Below are 19096 nucleotides of genomic sequence, written 5' to 3' on the forward strand. Positions count from 1 at the left end.
TTTACAGGAAGACAATGTACATTACTTTCAAAATTTCTCAAATAAGAATACATTCAACCTTCTAGAACACCAATTCAGATCAGACAGCCAAATTCTTCTCCTGTCAATAATTATAGTACATCAAATAACTTTTTCAGACCACAAAATCAATTTCCTTCACAACCAATACCAATTCAGCCACGAGCACCAAGCCAACCCCAAATATTCTTCACCAACGCGCAAGTTTTTAGACAACCATTTCAAAACAGAAATGTTTTCAGGCCCAATCAAAATCAGAACTTCACAAAACCTACACCCATGAGTGTATCCACCAGAAATACATATCAAACAAATAAACTAGTACCAATGAGTGTTTCGACAAGAAACGCCCCTAATTATCGATCAGGTCCCTCAAACTCATTTCAAAACCAACCCCAAAGAAATTTTATATCAGAGGAATTATTTAATACGGTAGTTAGTGACACTCAAAATGAACCATTTTTGGCAACAATTCAAAAATATTTCAAGTGGCCCTCTATAAAATTCAAAAGGTGTACCAAAAAGCTTCTGGATGTTACGAAAAAAGAAGACGTTCAAGAAATTATCAAAAACCACCATGAAGGTAAGTCAAACCACCGCGGTGTTGACGAAACTTTCGCAAAAATTACTGGCCGAACATAAAAGAAACCATTCAAACATATATTAATCAATGCCTTATTTGCCAACAAAGCAAATATGAGCGAAACCCCATCGAAATGAAGCTCAACATCACCCCTACAGCAACCAAACCTTTCGAAATCGTACATATGGATACATTCACTATCGAAAGTAGAAAATTTCTCACAATCATAGACATTTTTTCAAAGTACGCACAGGCATACCTAGTCAACTCCTTGACAGGTACGGAAATAGCCGACAACCACATTCAATTTTTTTCTCATCATGGTATCCCCAAACGAATTATCGTTGACAACGGTACCGAATTCAATAACTTTCTCATTTCGGAACTCCTGGCTTTATACAAAGTCAAAGTTCATTTCACGTCACCACACCATCCGCAATCCAATGGAATGATAGAACGGTTCCATTCTACCATTCTAGAACACATTCGTCTACTCAACACTAGAGGATTTTTGAAAACCCCTCCAAAAATGAAAATGTACGCAATTTTGGCATCCAACCACTCTATACATTCGGTCACAAAACTCAAGCCAATTGACATCATAAGTGGTCACATTTCAACCAATGATCCTTTCAATATTGATATTGATCGGAAATTACTAAATGATTACACCAATGATCACAAGGAACGATCGAAACTCCTCTATTCCAAAATAAACTCGGATCTAATAAAGCAAAAGGAAACGATAGTAGAACGAGAAAATAAGAAATGCGATGATCCCATTGTATCCTAATATGTTTTTTCACAGTTTACGTGAAAAAACATATTAGGCAGAAGGATGCAAATAAATTTCAAAAACCAACTCAAATCAAAACGGTCGATTGTATGCAATGAAAACAGTTTCTACAGAAAACCAACAAAAATTCACATGGCCAATTTAAAACGCCCCCTCAAAAATACCCATCTCCCATTAAAAATTGATTAATTTTTCAGATTATCTGGAACTCTCGGACTCCAGGAAAATGTATCTAAACAAAACCTAAAGAACAATCCAGGACTTATTCCTCTCAAACTTGTAACAGGCAAAGTCGAAACGCACGCATATTCACTTATTCATTATTATGATTTAAATCCAATAATCGTGGAGGTGAATAAACTGAAATTCCATTCAAAAAATGTGAGGACACTTGTAGGCGGTCACAAAGACTACTCATGGGACACATCTAACTATTTAAAAATATCAGAATTTTTGGAAAAGGAGGTGACTGATAGACTCAACAATATTTTACCACATCCACTTAGAACAAAGCGCGGTCTTATAAACGGAATTGGATCCATTTTCAAGTCGATCACAGGAAATTTAGATTCCAACGATGGTGAAAAATATGACCGTTTGATCAAGGAATTACAAGATAATCAAAATAATCTAGTAACGAATATCAAGAAGCAAAACTCACTCTCAATCTCATTAATTGACCAGTTCAATAGTACAGTTCAGCAAGTGAAACATAACGAAAGGCTTTTGGAATCAAAAATTAATCAAATAGCAAAAATTGTGGAAAATCAAACGTATAAAGAAAACTCTATGTTTATTAAAGACATCTTGAATCAGATAATTAATACATTTGAAATCATGAATTCAATTTTGCAAGATGTTGAAAACTCAATACAATTTTCTAGACTGAACATTCTTCATCCTAGTATTATAAAAACAAAAGATTTGTTCAAAGAACTGCAAAAATTGAATAAAATTGTTGAGAAAGACCAACTACCAATTGAAATAAGTTTCGAGAATACTTTGCTTTATGAAAAAATTATTGGCCTCAAAAGCTATATATCAAATTTCAGAATAACCTATATCTTGCATATTCCAATTACCCATCCATCAAATTTCGATTATTATCACCTATTTTCTATTCCGATATTAACTAAGGGTCAGTTTAAGGCTATTATATCTCAAAAGAAATATTTGTCAAAAAACGAAAAATTGTATGCATTCTTGAGCGATCGTTGTTTGGAGATCTCCCATCGAACCTATATCTGCCCATCCACCAACATCAGAGAGCTTACAGAAGACAATCCATGCGAAATCCAGCTACTCAATGTCCAGAACACCTCCACTTGTAAGCAGACTGTCATACATTTATCGAGACCAGCCATCAGACAACTAGACAACTCAAACAAATGGGTTGTCCTCCTACCGGCTCAACAAACTACCAAACTCAAGTGCCAGAACCAGAACGAAATCGAGAACCTACTACCTGGAAGTTATTTATTCGACATTCCAATTGGATGCCAGTTATCCTGTGGCAACCAAATCATAACCAACGATCACCAAGTTACCAATAGTGAACCAATCATCTTACCAGACTTGGACGAAGGGAAGCCAGAGCCACCCAAATCAATAGGGATCCAACTTGATGACCTAAACCTGGACGAACTTCATTCAATAAAAACAGCAATAATGGAAAACGAACCGATTATATCTTTCGAAGACGTAGCATATATCCCAAGTTTTTGGACGATGTTTATCTACTTGCTCCTACTATCAATTTGTTTGTACTTAGTGCACAAGAAGATTGGCTTCAGAGGGTGCAAAACCAATGGACCATCCGAACCAAGTCAAGATATCGAGATGTCTAGGGTTCAACTTCCTCGCTGACCCTCCTACGTTGAATCTTCGGGGGAAGGAATTATATCGCCCGTTCCCATGTGAACCGCTGACCATGCTGAAGCAGAATCTCGCGATTCTGGGAAACTGATGTGCAAGCATTCTTATCTTCATGGGAAGAATACTTTTGTAATTCAGTTATAATTTTGCTCTCATACTGTTAATATCAATTTTTGTTAATAAAATTCATTTTTAGAAAATGACTTTGACATCCGAAAGTTATATTTCATGAATACTTTATTTGGATTCTTTGGTACAGGAAGCAGCATGAAAAATTAATTGAGGTAAAATAAAAGAATCCAAAAACTATTTTTCAAAAAGTATGGAAAATCGTGAAAATGATCTCATATATCAGATAGAGATCCAAATTCATCAAATCCGCTCTCAATGAAAACTGAATGCATCTATATATATCATTGTTACACGCATGGTCTGTCAATCATCAGGAGATATATTTTTTTTATTTATTCCCAGACTGAGTATGTGATATGAGCAGGTAGTTTTATAGATAATCAATAGCTTGTAGATCTCGATGATCTCAACTTGGCGAGTGAAACGCGTGTAGAGTAACGACGACGTAGTTTTCATAAAAAAAAATTATATTGTATGGGACTTGTGGACTTGGAATTATCTGCACTGTGACCTCCCCAGATCTATTGAAAATATTATGATCTTATGTTGCTTACAGTTCTTCATCCAATATCAACCATTATTACCAAGGAAGCTTTAAAGGAAAGTTTGATATGATACAAATTTCGCTAAAAATATAATTCCAAATCCAAGATTTCAGGCATTTCCAATCGAAGAAACCAATATATGCCCAAGAGAACTCCGTCAAATTCACAAGAGATATCAAACTAGTTTTCAATTCACGGATGACAATTTGCCGGGCTAAAATATGTGGGAATCTTGCAGAATACAGATGAACTTCCTATTAGGTATCAATGTGATAGTCCTTGGTTGCAATGAGATGAATGTGGTTTACTCAACTTCAGAATATATTGTGGGTGATTATTTCAGTAAAACATTTTGAAATTAATAGAATCCAGTGGCTTGTCCTCTTAGATTAGATTAGAATTGAGGTTTGTTTGGTCATTAACGAGTTAAGGGAATTCTTTTCTCTGTTAATTTTCAAACTTTCTAACATATTCAATTTCATTCCTTTGCCTCCCAAATGCAATTCCAATTCATGTTCAAACACATGATATTCTGTGAGCAAATGGAGAAGACGGTGATACTTTATCTCACTTCCTTGGCGAGTGTGAGGTATATGGAAGATTGTGATTCGAACGAAATCTTTGGAATGGAAAAACTCCAACAAGAGGTACTTATCGAACTAGAATTGTCGGACATAATAATCTTCAACAGAAAGCCAAGATGGTTAGAATAGGAAGACTAGGAATGGCAAATCCGTTTCCATTCCATCCCCAATGAATCAAAAAAAGAAAATAATCCGAACGCAGATCGATATGAAATTCAAAATTCCTCTTCGTCTACTGCAAATGATGGGTGTCATGATGAAAGCCAAAATATCAACTTCGAATATGTTTCATTCCGAAGACCGTATAATGTGGATTATGTATCAACATGTTCAAAAATGAGAAAAAAAACCATGGAGCGAAACAGAAGAAGGATGAGAACGAAACACTTGATGCTATAGGTGCCCCAACGGATGGATTGACCGTCGAGATGTGGTCTGGTCAAGGAGATATCCGAATTTTTAGTTCATATTCATCTAATTCATCAAGTAACGACATGCATGGTAATGAATCTATTGGACACTAAACAAAAAGTAGATATTCTGAAAAAAAAAAGAATTCCATGGACAAAAAAAGCCGAAGCAAAAAGAAGAACGCAACTAAAGTAGATAAAAAATCTTGATATTGAATGGAATATCAGATTTTCATCGAATGCGTTGAATATGTTGCATAGGAAAAAATTGAGCTGCACACAACTTTTACCAATAACCAGTGATCTGATAAAGCTCAACAAATACATTGAGGATGGAATGAAGGGGAATGTGAATGAATTCCAGAATTCGAATGAAGTGACACCAAATCACTGGGCTACCCTTGCTTTCTTCACTCTGAGTAGAATAAACGTAGATCCGGCGAAATAGCTGAAATGACGATAGATAAGAGCAAACTACGGCAGAATCAAAAAATGCAGTGAGCGAGTTTGAGAAACGACTGGCAAATAATTTCTGTATAGTTGAAATACCTGGCAAAAGAGGCAAAAAGTTCCGGTTCTTTCATCCCCAGAAATGAAAACTGCTATAGATCTCTTTTTGAAACAATAACGATGGGAGGGATATCGAAGGAAAACCCCTTTGTCTATGCACGCGCTGGAATATCCTAGGGCCATATGAGAGACCACGACTGCAGAAGAAAATGTATTGCTAATATTGATATACAGATGCCGGAAAATATTAACGGCACAAAATTGAGAAAGTCCATTGCTACAGTTCCCAAACAATAAACAAGACAAAAAATTAAACTGACTGTTTGGCGCGAAACTTGGGCCATGACATCCTAATCCACCGAGACTTCACGAGACTTCACGAGAGTGCTGTCGAACTCACCAAAATTGGAAGGCTCTTGATGATAATAGGCAACGAAGAAGCACACTAATTCCATGGAAAAAAAAATGAAATCGAACTAACAGGTAATTTTTGAAATAATATTTGTTTATCAACTACCACAAATTCAAAATATGAAGAGATGGGTATTTCCAGGAAAATGTCAATGTGAGGAATGTATTCAAAAACATCCATCACTGTCCCACAGAAAATGGACGGACATGAAATTATATGTCAAGAATTATATAACGAAAATGAAAAGAAAGGAATCAAAATTATTTTGTATGGCGAGCTGGAATTGAATAAATGTGCTTTCATCTTTTTTCAATCTCAGTTTCCACTATCATATTCCAATTCAATATTCATCTAGTTGTCATTGTTCCTGTAATGGAAATATTCCAGAACAGCCCTTGTTGAATGATGATACTTCATTAGTGTGTTCAATACACTTTTTCTTATAATTATCAGTGGAATATCTGATACACTCAACCCAAAGAATAATATTTGTGGAATATTCCTCTCACAAAATGCATGTTGTGCTATGATAGTGGAGTATATAATACACTCATCTCGAAGAATAATATTTGTGGTACATTCCTTACACAAAATATATGTTGTGCTACATTAGTGGAATATCTGATACACACTCACTTCGAAGATTAATATTTGTGGAATATTCCGTACACACCCTGGTCTGGTAATATTAGTGGATCCAGGGTGCCACAATTAGTTTTTCAACATATATTTCTTATCTCGGGGGGTTAAGCGAAACAAATTAGTTTTCCAGGGTTCTGATTTTTTTTAGCATCACTTCAGCTATATTTCAGAGCTGGCTCCACAAATACCTTTCATGCACGGGATCCACTAATATTATCAAACCTGTATGTGTGTGTATGGGTGTGCATTAGTGACATATCCAAGAACATATTTGAGGTGACATCCAAAGAATAAAATATTAGAAGTGAGTAGATTTAAATTTACTCTTATTGATACACTACAAATGCTATGGTGAAAATTTTATGAGAGAGGAGTAAAATTGTTATCATAATTATGGAGGTGGTTAGAATTTATCATAATAATGAAACCAACCTTCTGATTGGATATGAAAACCACAAAAGTTGTAAGAAATAACATTTGAATATTCCAAGTGTAGATAGTAGTTGAAAAGTAACAACAAAAAATCTATAGAATTAAACACTAGCCAAGAATTCCAATACAAAATTAATTGGTGAAGAAATCAACAACAATACTTATGAAAAGTTTTTCAAAATTCCACTACAAAATAGGGAGTTGAAGAATAGTAAAATAAATTTCTGTAGATACTTGTTGAATGTTTCTCACTAGGAGATCTGATATTCTAGTACAAGATTTATGGTGTGGAAAAAATATGGAAGCTACAGCTAATTTTATAAAAAAATCCACAACCAAATTTATGAACATTGATTTAAAAAATACAAGTTGGAACATTCTTCAACAATTAAAATACGAAAATTGTAAAAAAGTGTTTTCCCAATTGCACTACAGAATGTTTTGAAAATTGATTGATTCAATTCTTGTCGTGGTAATAGCTGAAGAAGTAGTTGTTTTCTGACGAGTATTCACCATAATAGGTGTATATGAGAATAAAAAAATGTGTTTATCATTACAAAAGAATTTTTGTTTATTTGACAAAACTTTATGAAAATTAAGTATTATGAATGATCACGATGGAAAATGTTTTCATTATAAAGTTCAGAAACACGTATATTTTTTCGCCATACCAAATGGAATTTGATCTTTATAGAATTCTCATTATAGTATCTACGATATTAGCATATATTTTGATTAGAGTTGTTCAGGAAATAGTTATGAAATTTAATGTGAAATTTGGTTTCAAATAGTAAATAGTTGAATATTCAGAAATTCTCGTTTCATTTCACATTTCAAGTCGAGAATGAAATATGATATTGGGAAGTATGAGGCGGATAATTGTCACGGTTATTAGGTCATCTACATAAAAAACGAAATGATACACTACAAATACTATGGTGAACATTTTACGAGAGAGGAGTCAAACTATTATCATAATTATGGAGGTGGTGATGAAGTGGTAGAATTTTTCATAATAATGAGACCAACCTTCTGATTGGATATGAAAACCACAAAAGTTGTAACAAGTAACAATTTAAATGTTCCAAGTGTAGATAGTAGTTGAAAAGTAACAACAAAAAACAACATACAAAATTATTTGGTGTAGAAATCAACAAGACTTGTAAAACGTTTTTTTAAAATTCCACTATAAAATAAGGAGTTGAGGAATAGTGAAATAAATTTCCGTAGATACTTGTTAAATGTTTCTCACTAGGAGATCCAATATTATAGTACAAGATTTATGATGTGGAAAAAAATATGAAAGCTACAACTAATTTTATAACAAATTTCACAACCAAATTTATGAAAATTGATGGAAAAAATACAAGTTGTAACATTCTCCAACAATTACAATACGAAAATTGTAAATAAAAATTTGCCCTATTCCACTACAGAATGTTTTGAAAATTGATTGATTCAATTCTCGTCGTGGTAATAGCCAAAAAAGTAGTTGTTTTCTGATGAGTATTTACCATAATAAGCGTATGATGTAGATATATATGAGAGTTAGAAATGTTATTATTATTATAAAACAAGTTTTGTTTATTTGAAAAAAATCTATGAAAACAAAGTATTATGAACGCTCATGAGCAAAAATGTTTTCATGATAAAGTTTAGAAACAAACGTATATTTTTTCGCCATCATTGACTGCAAACATTATCCGGTTATAACTGATAAAATGTATGTATTGAATCATATTCCAACTTGAAAATATTATAATCGCACTCAGATGAGATGCATACGCTATATTCAGAATTGTAGCAGTTTAAATATTTTGTCTCAATGAATTGGGCTGTTGTTTGTATACTGATTAAAGTCATATATTTGAAACATTTTTCGAAGTAATTTTTTATCACGTTGAAGGTTATAGCTATGAGTCATTAGTTGGGTACTCATTTAACAACGAATGATTATACAGTGCAGGGAGTTTTACTGTTCTAATACATCAGAGAAGAAAATTTCATTGAATTTAATGTACATTTATAACTTTCATATACAGATAGCAGTTTGAAAAATTGTTCATCAAACTTCAGCCTGGCATTGTTGAAAACTGATTTGATAATTGAATAAATATTAGAAAAAATCGTGGCAAAATGTCTATTGCTTACACAACTCAGCTACAGTCTCCAATGTATGCTCAAATGTTTTTGTGTGAACACATATTTTTCCGTCGCAGACAAATGTACGTGAAATGTCACGACACTTTGTTAAAGCAAACAAGAATATGGTATTTCGCAAGAATCGGTTTTTATATATTTTTATAGTATAAATCTTGGTATTATGGTAGGTTACAAGGATCAATTACGTAGGTAGGGGAATTATTGCTTACCACTTTTTAGAATGTTGCTAGGTTTTAGACGAAAAGAGAAATGAAAATTTATATCTTCTTTACCACTTTTATTTGTAACTAATGTTACTGCAGTTTCGTCCTATATAGACATTTTCAAACTTATACAATAAACATTTTTATAGTATAAATTATAGCATTTTGATATGCCTCAAGGTTCAATTACATCGGTGAATTGTGATGTGCCAGTTTACGCGGCGGTATATCCAAAGGCTCAGTTTCACGAATATTTTATAGTATAAATTATTTCATTTTCATATGCAGCAAGAATAAATTACATAGGTGAATTATAGTGTACCACAGTAGTTTCGAAAATATTAGGTTATAACTTTTGATGGGGACTGAGAAGGGATAAAAGATACAAATAAAAAAAGAAGGGGGGGTTCCTTGATAATTGAACAAGTAACCAAAATGTTATAACTTTGATGAAGACTTAAATAGAATTCGAAACGGTGTGTGCTGATGATGAAGAAATAACAAACATGTTGAAACTCTCATAAAGACTTTGATAAAGTTTGAAACTGTGTACTCTGACGATTAATAAACCAAAATAATGGGGCTGTTACTGAGGAGTGGGAAGTGAAAAAAGTGAAATGTAAAAGCACAAATATTTATTAAAAATTCAACAGAGGAAAGGAACATTGAAAATATTTTTCATGTGTATATGAAATAATTTTTATCGCTATTTAGTTTACGCTTTGCGCAGTATGGGTTGGTTCGGCGTACTAAGTTTTTTCGTGTAACTTTTGCAATTTGAAAAGTCAGAATTAAGACATTATTACTCTTAGTAATACCATTAGGTAAATTCGAAAACTTCAGGTTTTTTTAAATGTGTTAGAAAAACCTACCTTTCCCTGATAAAAGTCAGGTATAAATAATGATTTTCATCCACCTTTCCCTGATGAAAGTCAGGTATAAACAGTGGTTTTCATCCAGAAAAATTGTTACTTGAAGTTTATCAAAGAACTGTATTTTTTCTAGTTGTTTATATGTATACACATCCTTTTAGCTAACGATTATTCAAGGCAATTTTGAAAACCTCAAAATTAAGGCATGATACTATCCATATGAAGTTGTATTTCGATACAACATTTTTCATTGTTTAGTTCAAACAATTTTATTGAATTATTTTCACTCCAACAAGTCTATATGCGTAATTGCACCAGAGTCGTGTTTCAATGCACCATTTTCTCTCTGCTTCGTTCGAAAATTTCTATTGCTGACTTCCATTCATATGAAATCGTGTTTCAATAAATTTTTTATCGTTTAGTACGAGTTCAATCTTTCATACAATATTTTTGTTTGTTTAATTAAAAATTGTCTAAGATGTCGCATTGAAGTGAAAAATATATAGCATGACCTTTTAAAAAAGTGTATACAGGATGTTTCATTGACGTTTGTTAAAAGAAAAATTATACAAGGTGTTTCAAAATATAATACAATAAAATGATAATATAAGATGACGCGGATCTCAGTTTTCAACGTGCGATCCCTCAATGTATACATGATGTCTCAAAATGCATCATTCCAAAAAAACATGCCTGCAATAACGTGTTCCAAAAAACAAGGCGACTGGAGTGTGACGGGAGCCTTAATTTTCAACGTGCAATCCCATTGAAATAAACGAAGTATACAGGACGTCTCATTGAGAAGAAAATCATAAACAGAACGTTCCAAAAAACAAGGCGACTGGAGTTTGATGAAAGCCTCAGTTTTCCGTGTGCAATTCCATTGAAAAAAAAACAATGTATACAGGCCGTCTGCAAAAAACATGGCGACTGGAGTTTGATGAAAGCCTCAGTTTTCCGTGTGCAATTCCATTGAAAAAAAAAACAATGTATACAGGCCGTCTGCAAAAAACATGGCGACTGGAGGATGACTAGGACCTCAGTTTCGAACGTGTGATCCCTCAATACAAAATTTTTTTTCCGCTTCATTCAAAATTTTAATGTCCATTCAGATGAGCTCATGTTTTAATACATTATTCATCTTTAGTAAGCAGAGTTCATTCTTACATCCATTTTTTGTTTGTTCACTTCAAAACATTTCTATTGATATATGTTACTACAAAAACTACAAATATACACAATATATTCTCTGAATGGAAACCTTCAACTATAAGGACTAATTGTACTGAATATTAACTAGCGATTCGAAATAACATTCCCTAATGAGTTTTGAATAATTATGTTAACATACAACGTTGATCAATGATTTTTATATCTGATTTAAAAAAAGGGGTTGGTGAGTGTGCATTCACAAATGTTGAGAAAAGTTAAACGTTTCCGCTATGCATCCTCATTATTTGAAAAGAGGTTGTTGGTAAAAAACTATGATTGTAATAAAACACATTTTAAATGAGCAATATTTAATATCTATTGAATATAAGAGGGCCTCTACACAGTCTATGAGTCACGATTATTTCATTTTCTCTTTTGAAACTGCTTGACTTCGAATTACCCTGTTGTTCTACGTCATCAACATAACTGTGAGCTTTTATATTGGTATTCTTTATGCGCTGCTCACTGTGGGTTTTGCGTTGAGTATTCCTTCTTCTTTTTGGTGGAAACAATAATGAAATGATGTTTCGATACTTCCATGAGCGGTTGGCCTTCACTGGTCCATTGGATTTATATCTTTGTTTGTGGGCATTGGTGATCCTTAAAATATTTTTGTATACAATCAAGTCTTCAGCTGTATAATGTCGAGGAACACGTTTCAATAATAGTTGAAGTAGTCCTTGCGTAAGATTGAAATGTTCGTTTTTTATAACAAGTTCATCGTTTTCATATTGTACAGGGGTATCTCCAATAACATATCCATTTTCGAAACGGAGCCCATATATATTAGATTCGATCGTTCTTTGGTGTTCTGAAATCCCCTTTTGTTGGGGAACTGGTTCCTTCACCGAGCATTTATTGAATGTTGTGTTATCTGACATATTGACTGCAACTAAATTATTTTCATTGAACAAGTCTATATATGCGTAACCGCCACATACTTAACCAACTGCGCTTAGCGAAACTGATACTTAGTACGCCGAACCAAACCATACTGCGCAAAGCGTAACTGCGCAACACCAAACTATACCGCGCTCGTTGAGTGTAGTCATTGGCCGTTCAATCTCGACAAAGTCTGAATATCGTTAGGAGAAAACCACTCCCACCTACGAGCATTCAATTACATCACCATATAAATTCAAGTCAATTATTATATCTCATATCCCACTCAAGAGGGAGTAAAAATGAGAAAATATTAATTTTCAATCATAATTATCGTTCTGCAAAGGCATTGGTTCAATGAATCTCCTTATCTACTGGTTTATATTCTTACAGTGTAATTGCATAGGAATGATATTAAAATTTTTTGTCAAGTTATTGAAAAAAAAAAGTCTAATATTTTTATATTTTTTTATTATGGATATCTAAACATTGGACACATCATAATACCCCAATATATACAACCACATTTTTCAAATAAAAATTCAGATTCCTTATTACTGCAAAAAGCTGTAAATTCTTCATGATTCTTAATGTGAGCGATAAGTTTTGTAGCATATCCGTTTCTGCGGTACTCCTCCAACGTATGAATATAATTGAGAGTTTTCGGGTTAGAATGTTTTTTCAAAGGGTCGAAATCCATGGTTGACAGCAGCGCAAATGCTATTGGTTTATCGTTGACGTAAATAATGTAACAGGAGATTGTTTTATCGCAATACCACTGTCGAATCAAATCACTTTTAATATTCAACTGTCTAATTTTCTTAGCAGCTTGATGACCGAAAAATAACCGTATTGCTTCCATCTTCGATAATAGCTGGGTATGAACTGGATGATGCGGATTTTATTTATGAAATAAACCCTCAATTATCCCCTCCCCACCCCCTTTTTATATCAAGCAGTATAATCTGTAGTTTAGCGATATGTATTCAGCTGCTTTGCGCTATTCATTAGTCTTCTTCAGAACGTTGAACGTTCAACACTTAACTTTTTTGTAATTACAGCATGTCAATGTTTGCTGATCTTGTGCGATATATTACCACCTTCCTCGGGCTCATAACCCCAAATTATGATGATAAGATTGCTCAAGAGGGCCTTGACGAGTGTACCAAGGGTGTGAGGAGGATTCGCAAAGCGATGAAGAATGCAACTTCTGTGGGGGAGAAGCAACATTTAGAAGCATGTTTGAGGAACATTACAACGATGCGTAATGAATTCAAATATATGCAGAAAAGGGGGGCAGGGCAGACACCACGACCTGAGGGTGCTAGAGAGCGGGTTCATTGGGATGACACTGACTCAGCCTTCAGTAGCCGAATCCAGTCTGGCGTAATCTCAAATCTTAAACATAAGGACCCAAGGTCTTTCTTGATTGACTCAAATGCTACCTTTAAACGCCGCATTCATGATGCCCTCAAAAAGGCTGAATTTGTGAAAGTTAATATGATTTTCTGTGGTGAATTTGAAATAGCGAAAGGGGCGCAAATACTACGAGATCACAAGTATTTCACCACCTCTAACTCCCCAATTTACCGAGACACCAATCTGGATGAATGCTTCCAACATAACATAATTGAGCCAATAATGAACGATCTCGAGGAGTTCCAAGAACGTGATTCCGGCTGGGCGCTGAAAAAAGTGGTTAATCTGGGTGTTAACATCAACAAGTTTACTCCTTAGATTGGCTCTTCCTACATTGAGTTGCCTACTCAGATCCAGAAGAAGCATGCCTGTATCAATGTTAAGAATGATGACCAAGCTTGCTTCGCCTGGGCTGTCGTTTCTGCTATGTATCCGGCGCAATATGATTTGAATAAACTGTCATCTTATCCCCACTATTCAACGGTATTGAAGCTGAAAGGTATCCAGTTCCCTATGACTTTGAAGCAGATCCCCAACTTTGAGAAGCAGAATAACGTTTCTATTAACATTTGTAGGCTTCAGAAAAATAAACAATCTTTTGAAACTCTTCCAACATATTTAACTAAGGATAAGAAGGAAAGACACGTTAATCTTCTTTGGGTGCAAGAGCAGTATTCTGAAGATGATGAAAAAGGAAATGATGTTCCAATGAAATTTCACTTTGTTTGGATCAAGAACCTATCTAGACCTCTATCAAGTCAATTGAGTAATAAAGAACATTGCAAATATTTTTGTGACCGATGTCTGCATTACTTTAGGTCCCAAGATATATTGAATAGACATATTGACGATTGTATGAAAATGAATGAAGCAGTCATAAAGATGCCAGAGCCTGGAAAAGATATTTTGAAATTTAAAAATTTCAAAAACAAAGAAAGGGCCCCATTCATAGTTTATGCCGACTTGGAAAGTGTTTTGAAACCCACTGGAGATAAAAAGAAACCTCAGCATCATATTCCTGCTGCAGTTGGCTACTACTTGAAATGCTACTACGATGATTCGCTCTCGTTTTATAAATCCCATCGTGGACCAGACTGTATGACGTGGTTTGCTGATGAGATGGCTCAACTAGCTGAGGATATGGCTACAGTATTTTGGTGTCCTTATAATATCAATATGACCTGGATGCAAGAAGCACAATTTAAACTTACTTCACACTGTCATATTTGCAAGCAGCCTTTCACCCCAGAATGTGAGAAGGTTCGAGATCACAACCATCTGATTTCCGGAAATAACTATCGGGGAGCTGCTCATAAGGGGTGTAATATCAACTATAAGGACTCTCATACTGTTCCTGTTGTTTTTCATAACTTGAGTGGATATGACGCACACTTCATCGTTAGAGACATTGCTACAAGAATGGCTGGAAAGGTTGATTTACTCCCGATAACCAAAGAAAAGTATATTTCCTTTACAAAACACGTTGACGATACAACAATTCAATTCAGATTCATCGACTCGTTCCGTTTCATGGCTTCTTCATTAGATAAACTTGCATCGTATCTTCCAGAGTTCCCCAATCTGAAGTCGCAGTTTGCTGATGTGCCTATACAACACTTCAAACTTTTAACGAAGAAAGGAGTTATGCCATATGATTATATAGATTCGTTTAGTCGATTCGATGAACCAGCTTTACCATCTCAGGATAAGTTTTATAATAAACTGGAAAATAAGCTCTGCCCCCGACGTTTTTATCAACGAGCTCAGGATGTATGGACCACCTTCAACTATCAGAATCTAGGTGATTATGTGGACTTATATATGAAGACTGATATTCTCCTGCTAGCTGATGTCTTCGAAATGTTCAGAACCTGCATCCTCAACTCACATAAACTCGATCCTGCACATTATTTCACGTTACCCGGCTACACGTGGGATGCTATGCTGAAGTATACAGGGATTAAGTTGGAACTTCTCACCGATGTTGATATGTTCCTCTTTGTTGAGCGTGGAATACGAGGGGGGCTCAGCCAAGTTTGCTCAAAAAGGAGATCGCATGCAAATAACAAGTACATCAACAATTACGATCCTTCCAAACCAACAACATTCATGATGTACTATGATGTCAACAATCAGTATGGGTGGGCAATGAGCCAATATCTTCCATATGGAGGCTTTGAGTGGACAGATTCAAACATAGATATCACTCAAATTCCTGATGATGACGATAAAGGATACATTTTGGAAGTGGACTTGGAATATCCCCAGCATTTGCATGACAAACATAAAGATCTACCATTTTGCCCGGAACATATATGTCCTAAGACGAGAAAACCTCCAGTAAAAGCTAAACAGCTCTCAAAGTTGATGGCTACTTTACAACCGAAGGAGAAATATATCATACATTACAGAGCATTGAAGCAGGCTTTAGCACATGGATTGATAATGAAGAAAATCCATCGAGTGTTGAAATTTAATCAAAGTCCATGGCTGAAGTCCTATATCGATTTAAATACAGAGTTACGCGCAAAGGCATCAAATGAGTTTGAAAAAAATTTATACAAGTTAATGAACAATGCAGTATTCGGTAAAACTATGAAGAACGTTCGGAAAAGGGTTAACATCAGACTTCTCACCGAATGGAGGGGTAGATATGGAGCAGGAGCCTACATTGCTAAGCCTGAGTTCAAATCTTGCACCATATTCAATGAAAACTTGGTGGCTGTTGAGCTTAATAAGCTGCAAATTTTCCTAAACAAGCCTATATATGTAGGACAGGCTATTTTGGATTTAGCAAAGACAACAATCTATGACTTCCACTATGGATATATGGTGGAGCGTTTCGGAGACGGCTGTACCGTTATGTATACCGACACCGATTCTCTCATATACGAGCTGCGACAAGACCCCTACGAGATAATGAAGCGAGACTGTCATCAACGCTTCGATACTTCGGATTATCCATTCAACAATCAGTTCAACGTTGCTTTGGTGAATAAAAAAGTGCTGGGTATGATGAAGGACGAGAACAATGGCGTACCGATGACGGACTATGTTGGACTTCATTCTAAATTATATGCAACAAAGGTACTAACCACTGAGGGTGATTATGAGAAGGAAAGAAAAAAATTGTTGAATGAGGGATATGATGAAGATGAAATTGCGATGGAATTGAAGAATTTGGGGAGCACCAAGAAAGCGAAGGGAGTTAAAACATCGGTTGTGAAAACCACAATCACATTTGATGATTATGAAGAATGTCTCAACAATTGGAAATGTATGAGTATCACTCAGAGACTAATTCGCTCTGATAAATATCAAGTGCACTCCATCGTCCAGGAGAAGATCGCCCTTTCCCCTGAAGATGATAAAAGATATCTAATACCCGATTCTAATGAAACTTTACCATGGGGGCATTATTGCATAGCCGAAGAAATGGATATATCATAACTTTGTAAATTCATTAAAATAAAATGTATGATTTGATATTGACTATTTCTGCTTACTCCCGCAATGATGAATCTCTTAAAAAATTATTACTTCTCAAATGTTGGAAACGCCTGCATGTAAAACTTTTTTCAATCTCATTGGCCATGATGTAAATTCGATATTAGGTATTTCTGAACACTCCCCCTACGATTACAAAATTTAAGTATTAGTGCACAAGCAGTAACTTCAAAGACACTTTTTTGTGGTTATGATATGCCTACTGGGGAAACCTCCACAATAAAAAAAGGATAACGCATGCGCAGTCCTACCTCCTGGGTGATGTGGAAACGGACTTTGCAAATTGTCATCTTGGAGGAATGTTTAGAATTTCTTATACTCGGTCAACTTCAACAGTTGTCATATACCTTCTTCACACAATGAACTTGACATAAATTTCTTGCTCTATAACACAATAACCTTTTCTCCTAATAACACGTCTGAGGAACTTCAGGGGTTCTATTTCCTATTACAAACAGTTTACCGCCTTTCTGTTAGACGATATTCCTATTTTTTAAAATATTTGATTAGCGAAACATCCTAAATAATGCTTTGAAGAAAATGATTTCGATATTTCGAATACTATGCATAGTAATTTTGATATGAATTTTATTGGCTGTATTTCCAGACGAAAATTGATTGGAACCGAAAAATCGGTTCTAGTTTATACCATAAGCGATTTTCAATCTTTCGGTCATGCGTTATTTGTTTGGAAAATGTGTGGCAAAAATAACTTTTTTTCGAAGCGATTAGAGTGCCTGAATTGATTGTTTCAACGCATTGAAATTTTGCGAAATATTTTATGTGATAATCGCGGCACAAATTAACGTTTTATCGCGCAAAATTTTTGACATTTTGTTAAAGCGATTCTCATGTCATTTCTGCATCATTTCCCGTGACGCATTACAATGCAAATCATATGGGTTTTTAGAAGAAATGAGACTTTAAAAAATGCATTTTTTTCGATGCGATTCAAATGACAAAACTGTCTACTTTAACGCATCGAAATTTTGCGTTTTTCGAGACAAAACTGAACATTTTATCGCATTATATCCTCCCAGATTCTCGTTACCTCGAAACCACATTTCCTTCTCAAACGACACCCTATATGAATTTTTCTATTATGTTCACCTTCATCTGGTTGACTTTTCCTGATGATGCTAACTTGGTTAACGAAAATGTGGCTTAGTGCCCTTCTGACCGCAATCTTTGTTTTTTCTCTGTCGATAAATTCTACATTTCTTCTCCTTTCATTTGGCGTACTATGCGTGATGATCCGACTATTATTAATAACGAAAATGTGGTTTAGTGCCCTTTCGACTGCAATCTTTGTTTTTTCTCTACTCCACGCTGACTTCATATACACTTCTTCCTCATATGAACATATATAGTGCATCGTATAACTATCACACACGTTACATCTACCTCGAGTTGGGTATTCCACAAGGTTTCGCTACGAGGTCTGAAAATGACTAAACTTAAGCTCCATAAAAAAAGCATTGGATTTTGAGCCAAAATGTAATGTTTTCTTAAATGACATATTTGAGACACCCTCTACACACTGAAGAATCGCACGTCAAAACGATAGCACCTTGTTGAACTGCCATGTTTTCTCAAATGACGTATTCAAGACATCCTGTACACACTGAAGAATCACACGGTAAAGCAATAAAGCCCCGCTGAACTGCCATGTTTTTCTTGAATAATACACCCCGTACACATTAAAGAATCACATGTCAAAAACGATAGAGCCTCGTTAAACGGTCATGTTTTTTCTTGAATGAGACATCCTATACACATTGAAGAATCGCATGCTGAAAAGATAGAGCCCTGTTAGACTGTCATGTTTTTTCTTGAATGAGACATCCTGTACACATTGAAGAATCGCATGCTGAAACGATAGAGCCCTGTTGAACGGTC

The 19096-nt window shown here is 34.9% G+C and overlaps 1 protein-coding gene across 1 annotated transcript; it reads left to right on the forward strand.

Annotated features, from left to right (window-relative positions):
* The first annotated feature begins 6733 nt into the window (after positions 1-6733).
* Positions 6734-17176, forward strand: LOC141483508 (uncharacterized). Its single transcript, XM_074178189.1, has 2 exons — positions 6734-6811; positions 13333-17176. Exon 2 carries the CDS (start codon positions 14117-14119, stop codon positions 17138-17140), a length of 3024 nt encoding a protein of 1007 aa, XP_074034290.1. The 5' UTR covers positions 6734-6811; positions 13333-14116; the 3' UTR covers positions 17141-17176.
* The last annotated feature ends 1920 nt before the right edge of the window (positions 17177-19096 follow it).

The sequence above is a fragment of the Leptinotarsa decemlineata genome, unplaced genomic scaffold (assembly GCF_025532065.1).
Source record: "Leptinotarsa decemlineata unplaced genomic scaffold, Ldec_3_MD MMD2_tig00003557_RagTag_RagTag, whole genome shotgun sequence".
Taxonomy (NCBI): domain Eukaryota; kingdom Metazoa; phylum Arthropoda; class Insecta; order Coleoptera; family Chrysomelidae; genus Leptinotarsa; species Leptinotarsa decemlineata.

What these genes read in the sequence shown, in the direction of transcription:
- LOC141483508 (XM_074178189.1), top strand. Translation starts at nt 14,117, where the DNA reads ATGTATCCGGCGCAATATGATTTGAATAAACTGTCATCTTATCCCCAC.